The sequence below is a fragment of the Tachysurus vachellii genome, chromosome 3, assembly GCF_030014155.1.
Source record: "Tachysurus vachellii isolate PV-2020 chromosome 3, HZAU_Pvac_v1, whole genome shotgun sequence".
In the NCBI taxonomy this organism is placed as follows: Eukaryota; Metazoa; Chordata; class Actinopteri; order Siluriformes; family Bagridae; genus Tachysurus; species Tachysurus vachellii.
In genome coordinates this window covers 16,076,362-16,086,361 of record NC_083462.1, presented here as the reverse complement: position 1 = coordinate 16,086,361, position 10,000 = coordinate 16,076,362, and the positions used below count along the sequence as shown (strand labels likewise).

The 10,000-nt window shown below is 41.6% G+C and overlaps 2 protein-coding genes across 2 annotated transcripts in view; one reads left to right on the top strand and one right to left on the bottom strand.

Annotated features, from left to right (window-relative positions):
• Nucleotides 1-1,615, top strand: part of cgrrf1 (cell growth regulator with ring finger domain 1) — a 4,723-nt gene extending 3,108 nt beyond the window's left edge. The window contains exons 3-6 of the mRNA XM_060864936.1: nucleotides 1-166; nucleotides 470-617; nucleotides 743-850; nucleotides 956-1,615. The exon at nucleotides 1-166 is cut by the window's left edge and continues 12 nt beyond it. Of these exons, the coding sequence (XP_060720919.1) occupies nucleotides 1-166; nucleotides 470-617; nucleotides 743-850; nucleotides 956-1,255 (722 nt within the window). The 3' untranslated portion in view covers nucleotides 1,256-1,615. The remainder of the gene's footprint in view (nucleotides 167-469; nucleotides 618-742; nucleotides 851-955) is intronic.
• A 139-nt stretch (nucleotides 1,616-1,754) lies between these two features.
• psmc6 (proteasome 26S subunit, ATPase 6) lies at nucleotides 1,755-7,398 on the bottom strand. Its single transcript, XM_060866007.1, has 14 exons — nucleotides 7,242-7,398; nucleotides 6,380-6,459; nucleotides 6,172-6,211; nucleotides 6,030-6,082; nucleotides 5,878-5,945; nucleotides 5,558-5,672; nucleotides 4,925-5,012; nucleotides 4,757-4,818; nucleotides 4,342-4,465; nucleotides 3,803-3,864; nucleotides 3,606-3,726; nucleotides 3,284-3,364; nucleotides 2,241-2,312; nucleotides 1,755-2,146 (listed from the first exon to the last, which is right to left on the bottom strand). Exons 1-14 carry the CDS (start codon nucleotides 7,324-7,326, stop codon nucleotides 2,028-2,030), a joined length of 1,170 nt encoding a protein of 389 aa, XP_060721990.1. The 5' UTR covers nucleotides 7,327-7,398; the 3' UTR covers nucleotides 1,755-2,027.
• Nucleotides 7,399-10,000: the final 2,602 nt, after the last annotated feature.

Below are 10,000 nucleotides of genomic sequence, written 5' to 3'. Positions count from 1 at the left end.
TGAGGTCATGCTGTTTAGAGGAGTGTGTGTTGAGTTGTTATTGGGGCTGCAGTGTTCAGGCTCTGCAGTTTGCCCTGCAGGAACACCGCTACACACGACGACTGAACACAGCACGTTTATTCCAACAGGCTTTACAGGGGCAGTACCTGCACTGCCACACCTTCATGTATCCTCACTGTGATTAACACAGACATTAACACGGTCACTAACACACCTTTACCTATCCTTAGAATAATTAATTAACCTTCACTGTCCTTGTTGTAATTATCACACCTTTAGTTGTTTGTACTCTAACACACTCATTGATATCACTTTCACTGTAATTAACACACCATCATGATTCCTGACTGTGACACTCATTAACACACCTTAGTGTAAATGACACTCATTACTATTGAGTATAATATGTAATTACACTGGTATTTGTTATGAAGCATGTGTTTGAGTTGATCTTTAACGGTGATGTCAGCGTGACTAAAGGTCAGAGGTCAGAGTGTGTCACTCAAATGCCCCCTGATCTCGGAGTGACAGATTTCGGATTCCTGCCAAGAGATCGCTATCCGCTAGTCACTGTTCTCACCCTAGCTAACGCAGAGGAGAGAGATGCTTATGACATTGTGAGTAACACACACACACACATACACCGTTCTGTTCACATTGATGTCATCATGAGTTGTGGTGGTGGTGATGAGGAAAACGATGATGATGATGATCATGATGATGATGATGATGGTTGTTGCAGGCAGTGAGTGTTACAGTTCTTCATGTTCCTGATGATAAGTACCGTCTCTCTGCGAGGATCCTGTTCCATGCCCTGCTCACTGCTGATGGAAACATGTTTGATCTGAAGGTAAACTTGATGATGCTGATTAGCTTGTTGTCTGTTTTCCTCTTACTACATTACACACTAATAATAATCTGTTCATGTCAAACATTATTCTTTTTTTTTTTTCAGCCGCTCTTCATGTCCACTGATGGCACAAGTCCCGCCCCTACAGAGGAAGAAGCAAAGCCACAAGAAAAAGAACCAAAGGATGAGGAGTCGGAGTCAGATGAAGATGGGGCGTGGTCAGAAGCTGTAGGGCGGGACTGTGTGGTGTGTCAGAACGCAGCAGTGAACCGTGTGTTGTTACCGTGTCGTCATGCGTGTGTGTGTGATGAGTGTGTGTGGAGGTTTCAGCACTGCCCCATATGTCGAGCCTTTGTCTGTGAGTCCTTTACACTGTCTCTGCCCACACACACTCCTCTGTCATGAGGGGCAGGGCTTGTAATCCAAGTGCATACACACACACAGCACTATTTTTTAATGATACTTTAGAGATTTTATTCAGTTTCCATAATCACATCTGAAGTCCTTTGGAGAGATTTTCCTCTTCTGTTAAAACTAGTGCACTATGTAGTGAACACACTGTAATATTGTGTATATAAATGTCATATTTTATTTATTTATTGGTCTGATTGTGTGTTCTGAAGGTCAGAGAGGTTTTAAATCCATCAGTGTTAAATGTAAACATGTAAAGATGAGTGTTGAATGAAATAAAAGATGTATTTCAGGACATAAAGTATGTCTTCTAGAAGTGTGAATGTAATAAATCAGGACTCACTGTCTCACAAATCTGTTTCTATTTCTTATTATAAAGTCTCCAAATAGAGATGCTTTTAAATTGTAATGATTAATATTAAAGTAAGAGCTCATTAATAAAGAGGTGGAGTCAATATTTAAACAAGTGGAAAAGAAAACCAGGACACAGTGATTCAGTATGAAACTTTAATGAGGTGATAATGCGTAACTATTTATTTCATTTTAAACACAGTGTCGACATCACAATATTGTGTTCAGAGACACTGCTGCAAACACAAAACTAAGGACCCTAAGAAGACACACTATATAATCATATGAAGGGCAGAGTGATGGTTTTATGCACACACACACACACACACAGTACAATGGGTGTTTAAAGATGCATTACACTATACTTAGCATTTAAAGAGCACGCATATATGTGTGTGTGTGTAAGCTAGAGTCTTTAGACAGGTTTATAATCCAGTTTGGATTCAAGCTTTTTGGAGTCTGCAACTTTCCTCACTGCCTTCATAAAGTCCTCCTGAGTAACAAAATCCCGATCAGCACGGATAGCGAACATGCCTGTGGAGGAAAACACACACAGTAAATAAACCGAATACACTCAGTGTATGATCAGATACAGATCAAGGTTAAACATGTGTAAGCTTTAGTTTACCAGCTTCAGTGCAGACGTTACGCAGATCAGCTCCATTAAATCCATCTGACAATTTCACTATCGCCTCATAATCTGGAGAAAAAAGTCAAACATTATATATATATATATTTATACCTGAACATTACGTAGGCCTTATCATAGAGACAGCACTGGTTAAAGTGGGAAATGACCTGTTACTGGTCTCTGATGCCCCTTTTCCACCGAGGCAGTTCGAGTGCTGGTTCGGAGCCAGAGCCTAATTTAGAACCAGTTCTTTCTGTTTTGACCGCCAAAGCACCGACACTGAACCAGGAAAAGTGGTTCTTGGTAGCACCAAAATGTTGCTGGTCTACACTTAAGAACTGCTTGTGTCAGGGGCTATGGGCGGGGCTACTGTTAGCGAATTTGATAATGTACCTTAAGTATACTAATGTTTAATACTTTTTTACTTTAAGCACACATTATAGTAAGTAGCTACATGCTAAGGCTACCTTTTTTCTGTGTTAATGAAAAATAATGTTATGTACTTTCTCGATTACAACCTCCATTTATACAGATTACATGGAGCTGCACGTACACGTTGGATTCGCCGCGTTTGGGTGTTAATGTAGGTTCACAAAGCCATGAGCAGTAACGGTAAAGCAACATCTGCCATTGTTGTTGTGTTTGTGTTTGCCGCTGCTGCGCTAAGGTTGCTGGGACACGTGACACGTATACAGTGACGTCAGACTCGGCTCTGTGACGGCTCTCTAGCCGGTGGAAAGGCAAACCGGTTCTTAGAAGGTTTACCAGTGGAACCAACTTTGAACCAGCACCAGTGCTAGCTCTGAACCAGCACTCGGTTCTTTTTGGTGGAAAAGGGGCATAAGAGGTTTAAGGGCCAATATTGACAGTACTGGGGCTGGAACCCCAACCTTCTGATCAACAATCCAGAGCCTTAACTACCTGAGCCACCGGGACAGGTGGAGTCCAGAGTCTCTGTGTGTTCATAGGGACTGGACCTTGGGCTCTGTGTGTGTGTGTGTGTGTGTGTGTGTGTGTGTGTGTATCAGTGGGATTCTCACCGATGTCACCATGTTTAGTGATGGGACCTGAGTGGATCTTCATGATGTCCAGACGAGCTTGCTCATTTGGCAACTCGATATCTGGAGACAGGAAACAAACAAATAAATAAATAAATAAAATGACTTTTATAACATTTATATATATATAAATAAATAAATAAAATGACTAAACAAACGTTCAGTACAAAAACGTTTAAAACTAGAGACAACAACTTCCTGTGTGTAAGATTTATTACAGAAACACCAACATGCCATGAGACATGAGGGGTGTGTGTGTGTGTGTGTCTACACTGATGGACGGTATCTAAACTAAAAGTCTTACGGATCTTCCTGTCGAGTCTCCCGGGCCGGAGCAGAGCTGGGTCCAGTGTGTCAGGACGATTCGTAGCCATGATCATCTTTACACGATGCAGAGTGTCAAACCCATCCATCTGATTCAGCAGCTAACACACACACACACACTTCATCAAACTGACCCCCTTTTTTTTACAGAAAGTGGTGAGACGCAGCAATAATCACCTCCATCAGAGTTCTCTGGATCTCACGATCTGCTGAAGTTCCCTCAGAGAAACGCCGTCCACCTGAACACACACGCGCGCGTATAACATCATTCTGTTCTTACTCAGAGACTCTCATAAATAAACTTTTATAAGTGAATTCTTAAAAGATTTATAGGAATTAATATATTTAATAGAATTATTCACAAGGGAGCTATAAACAATGATTAAAATAATAAGTATATTTATTTACACACACACACATATATATATATAGTATAATAAATACTTAAACATTAAGTATTATGTATAAATAATGATATTAAAAAGGTAAAAAGAATTTATAAATGACTAATAATAATTTATTATTTTACACTAAATTGTTAATAAAATGATTGAATTAAATATTAAATCATCATTTTAAAAAGATTTTGAGTGAAATATTGTAGATAAATGTACAGCTTGCGGATGTTCTGCAACACCCAGCATGTGACTGCTATTTACTCTGTGATAGGATCGTAAACAACAACAACAACAACAACAACAGTGTGACTGAGGTACCGATGGCGTCGATCTCATCCATGAAGATGATGCAGGGTTGATGATCTCGAGCATAATTAAACATCTCTCTGATCAGCCGAGCGCTTTCACCAATATACTTATCCACGATGGAGCTTGACACCACCTACACACACACACACACAAAGTCACAAATAAACACTTGCGTGTGTAATCAGAGTGAACAGGATGAACTTGACTCAAGAGTCTGAAGTGACTCTGTGAACATGATGTAAACGAGTGAGCTCTGATTCTGATGTTCAGTAAAGTAATACAAATAATCTGGAAATCTGTTTTCTCTTTGTTAAGGTTAGTGTGAGTAAACTAAAAAAAGTACATAATGTAAAAAAGTTAATTTAAAGAGTGTGTGTTACCCAGAATGCACTGCACTGTGAAAGGTGTGTAATAATTAATTTACCTTGAGAAAGTTGCAGTCCAACTGACTGGCCACAGCTCTTGCTAGCAGGGTCTTACCAGTGCCTGTATCACACACACACACACAGGTTATATCTGTGTGCACTAAGCACAGGGTCACACCCACGACCATTTATCCTCATATACACACACATTTCTCTCACACACACACCTGGAGGTCCATACAGCAGGCAGCCTTTAGGAGGGATGATGCCCACACGCTGGAAGAGCTCAGGGTTCGTCAGAGGCAGCTCAATAACCTACACACACATGATACATTAGCTTTGTTGTGAATTGCACCAGCACATCAATGTGTCCACCAGAGGAGGATGTGTCCAAAGATTTATCTCCAAAACACAGATCTCATTAATGTCACTTGATAAATCCCTCCGTTCTACTCCAGAGTTCAGTGTATTAGTCAGAGTTGTGTGTTCATACTGAAAACATCAAGAGGGACAAACTAAATGTGAATGCTGGACACAAACAGCTTTTCTTATGTTGCAGAAAAGGGGCGGGGCTGCCAGCTACTGCCGCTGGTGAGAAATCACTTTCAAGATGACTAATGACACACCATTGTAATCACCATAAAAATTAGCTAAAACAACTGTGGACCTGAATAGCAGTTATGGTCTCCCATGTGTTTCTTACTTAACATTGATTTAAACAGAGTGTGTGTGCATGTGTGTGTGCATGTGTGTGCACCTGTGTGTGCACCTGTGTGTGCACCTGTGTGTGCGCCTGTGTGTGCGCCTGTGTGTGCGCGTGTGTGTGCGCGTGTGTGCGCGTGTGTGTGCAATGCCTTCACCTCTCTGAGCTCTCTGATCTGCTCTGATAATCCTCCAATCTCAGAGTAAGACACACTTCCTGGATCCTCATGAGACATGTTATACACCAACGGGTCCACTTCACGGGGCAAATACCTAACACGCACACACAGAAACACACGCACACACAGAAACACACGCACACACAGAAACACACGCACACACAGAAACACACGCACACACAGAAACACACGCACACACAGAAACACACGCACACACAGAAACACACGCACACACAGCTGTAACACTGAGTGAACATACCTCACATATCAGAACAGCATTATTGGCAGTGTGTGTGTACCTCATGATGGTAAGGGTCGTCATATCCAGTGCCACACGGGTTCCAGGCTTCAGCTTTGTCTTATCCAGCTGTTTAAAAAAAAGAAAACAGGAACATCAACAAATGCACACACAACCAAACAGGAAGTGACATCACACACAGTGAGTGTTTACCTGTCTCCGACAGCCCACCACATAGCGCGGGCCATTAGTGGCTTTGACAATAACTAAAACACAAACACAGAGCTGTCAGACAAGTATTCATAAGTTGATAAATGACACAAATATATGATACATGACACAAACACACACTTACATTTTTCCTCCGTCAACTGCTTCAACACCTCCCCTACAATCTACACACAAATAATAAATCACAGATTTTATTCACATTTTCTTATCATTCATAACCTAAACACATCTGTATAAACATCACTACAACATATTACATTATCAATAGGCAGCTGTATTTAAGACAGTGTATATAAACACAGTGTATATAAATATAGCGTGTGTTCCTTCACCTGTCCGACGCTCTGCAGTGCCTTCAGATCATTCTCAGATTTTTCATACTGCTTGGTCAACTCCTTCAGCTGCTCTCTCACTGTAACAACATCCACAAACACAATTATTCAAAATAATTACAGCAGTATAGAAGTGAAGTTCACCTCATTAACCCCGGCTATGTGTCTCAGTATTATAATTACTGCAGTATAGAAGTGAAGTTTACCTCATTAACCCCGGCTGTGTGTCTCAGTATTATAATTACTGCAGTATAGAAGTGAAGTTTACCTCATTAACCCCAGCTGTGTCTCTCAGTATTATAATTACTGCAGTATAGAAGTGAAGTTTACCTCATTAACCCCGGCTGTGTGTCTCAGTATTATAATTACTGCAGTATAGAAGTGAAGTTTACCTCATTAACCCCAGCTGTGTCTCTCAGTATTATGAATACAGCAGTATAGAAGTGAAGTTTACCTCATTAACCCCGGCTGTGTGTCTCAGTATTATAATTACTGCAGTATAGAAGTGAAGTTTACCTCATTAACCCCAGCTGTGTCTCTCAGTATTATGAATACAGCAGTATAGAAGGGAAGTTTACCTCATTAACCCCGGCTATGTGTCTCAGTATTATAATTACTGCAGTATAGAAGTGAAGTTTACCTCATTAACCCTGGCTGTGTGTCTCAGTATTATAATTACAGCAGTATAGAAGTAAAGTTTACCTCATTAACCCTGGCTGTGTGTCTCAGTATAAGTTATGAATGGAGTATGTATGATGACACAGCACGCTGCACTCCACCGCTCATTTACCTCATTAAACTGCTTCAACACACCTCGCAGAGCGGATCATTTTACGGATATAAAATCATCTATGTCACTTACACTCCTTCAGTCGGCCGTCAATCTCTTTGTGCTCCAGTAATTTTTTCCTGTAATCCTGTAGCCCTTTCTCTCTGCTGTCCGCCATCTTGTCTACACCGCTAGTGCTTCTTCGGCATTTCCGTTTTTTTTAATGCTACACTGCCCTCTACAGGACAGAAATGAAACGTCAACACAGCGCTGTTCAGCAGATAGACACTGATCCCAGAACTGTATTAATCTCAGTCTGTACCGAGACCATATGGCACCACTGTAACACACACACAAACACAAACACACACACACGCACAATCCCGCATTACTCCTTAGAGAGTGTGTGTAAGAATAAGTACAAGACTGCATTAATTACATTTTGGATAATTAACACACCTCGGCCAATCAGAGCTCTACTTCAACACTACTGATTCATATTCATTTATATGATTTTTGTTGTTGTGTGTTTGTGTGTGTGTTCATGTGAACGTGAGTGTTAACGCGTGTGTGTTCACGCGAGCGTGTGTGTGTGAGGGAGGAAATTGAGGTGGAGCAAAAGGAAAGTTAACAAGACACAAGAGATGGAGAATGAAATGGGCAGAAGGAATGTGTTCAGACGTGTCGAGTTTAACACACACTCAGAGGCACTGACACACACGCGCACACACACACTCAGGCACTGACACGCACACACACATTTCCCGATGTTACCTGTTCGAGGTGGTGTAAGGACACACGTAGAGTGTATGACATCACATCACCACAGATATCCTGTTTCATCACTGTGGGAAACTACAGAGACACTCAGAGTCATCCCTTTCACACACACACACACACACACACACACACACACACACACACACACACACTAACACTGGAGAATTCATTTGTCTTCCAACAGAATGGAATTTATGTTTTTGGGAAAGAGCCAGATCTGATTTTTATGACCATGTCCTCCAGAGTTTCCCACACACACACACACACACACACACACACACACACACACACACACACACACACACACACACACACACACACACACGCACACACTTAATGGCACTAAGCAGATGTTTTATCTAAACATTAGATCAGCTTGAGTCTAAAAGCAGAAACAGGAGTGAGAGCTGAAACATGGAGCAGAGCTACAGAAGGTCATGTTTGTTTAGGTGTTCTGTGAAATTATGTTCTTCAAGCACTCTGCTGTCCAGGCAGCCAGAAGAACTCACATCCACCACCTGGAATGATGCTACTGGTGCTACATACGCGTGATATCTGGCACAAAACTATAAAAATGTTTTAGTTTTAAAAGAACTGCTCAGTTTGTCTTCAAAGGAGATAAAAAGACCAACATGTGGGCATTTGCAGGACGTTATAACTAATAAATCATCCTGAGATTCATCTTCATGTGTTAAACAGCCATGAGGAGATATTTTTCACACCTAATGAGGAGCAACCAGAGGTCGGTGTCAGAGTTGTGGGCCATCAGGACAACGGCAGAAACAAATGCTGTCTGAAGACATCACATTACTAAAGTGCAGAGAGAAAAGAGAAGAAATCCAAGTATTGAAGCAGGAGGAACTGAAGCTCGTCTCCAACACACAATCCAAGTGAGGAACCAGAGCGAGGCTCATGGTAGAAAACAGCTAAATGGACTTGAATTATGTAGATTAGATAACACAGATTATCTTGTCTGATCTGCACACGTCTCTGTGGGAAAAGTCCAGTGTTTATTTTCTTTTCTTTAATAGACCATTTTCACTGATACCAAGTTCCATGTGTATGATTTTAATTCCTTCTGTAGTTGTTTTTCTATATAAATAAAGTCTTCACACTGTTGTTGATTAAATGAGAAGAGAAAAAGTGATAGGGGGCACGGTGGCTTAGTGGTTAGCACGTTCGCCTCACACCTCCAGGGTTGGGGGTTCGATTCCCGCCTCCACCTTGTGTGTGTGGAGTTTGCATGTTCTCCCCGTGCCTCGGGGGTTTCCTCTGGGTACTCCGGTTTCCTCCCCCGGTTCAAAGACATGCATGGTACAGTAGGTTGATTGGCATCTCTGGAAAATTGTCCGTAGTGTGTGAGTGCGTGAGTGAATGAGAGTGTGTGTGTGCCCTGCGATGGGTTGGCACTCCGTCCAGGGTGTATCCTGTCTTGATGCCTGATGACGCCTGAGATAGGCACAGGCTCCCCGTGACCCGAGGTAGTTCGGATAAGCGGTAGAAAATGAGTGAGAGTGAGATAAGAAAAAGTGATAAAGTTCACAGCAGTCACTCTGGCCATAAACTCTGAAGAGATCTCCATAATCTTTAGTTCTAGTGTAGAATATCTTTTAGTCCAGGAGCAGACAGGAAGGAGGTCTGATGATCAGAAGGAAGACAGGAAGTTAGCATTAGTATCAAAGAGTAATCATGATGGTGGAAGTAAACAGGAGAGATGAAGTGGACATGGAGCATTAACCCAGTGCATTAGGGGTTGTTTTTAATAGCTCTGTGTGTGTGTGTGTGTGTGTGTGTGTGTGTGTGTGTGTGTGTGTGTATGTGGTATTAAAAAAAAAGATTTGGGAAAGTTTATAGAAGTTTACAGTTCTTTCAGAGGTCACGTCTAGAATCGTCCATCTTTCCCTCCATCCTAGTGAACTTCAGAAGCCTTAACATTCAGATGCGTTCAGTAAGGATGTGTGTGTTCAGTAGCTCAGTCAGGGTGTGTGTGTGTGTGTGTGTGTTCAGTAGCTCAGTCAGGGTTTGCATGTGTATATGTGTGTGTGGTTGTGTGTGTGTGTATGTGTGTGTTC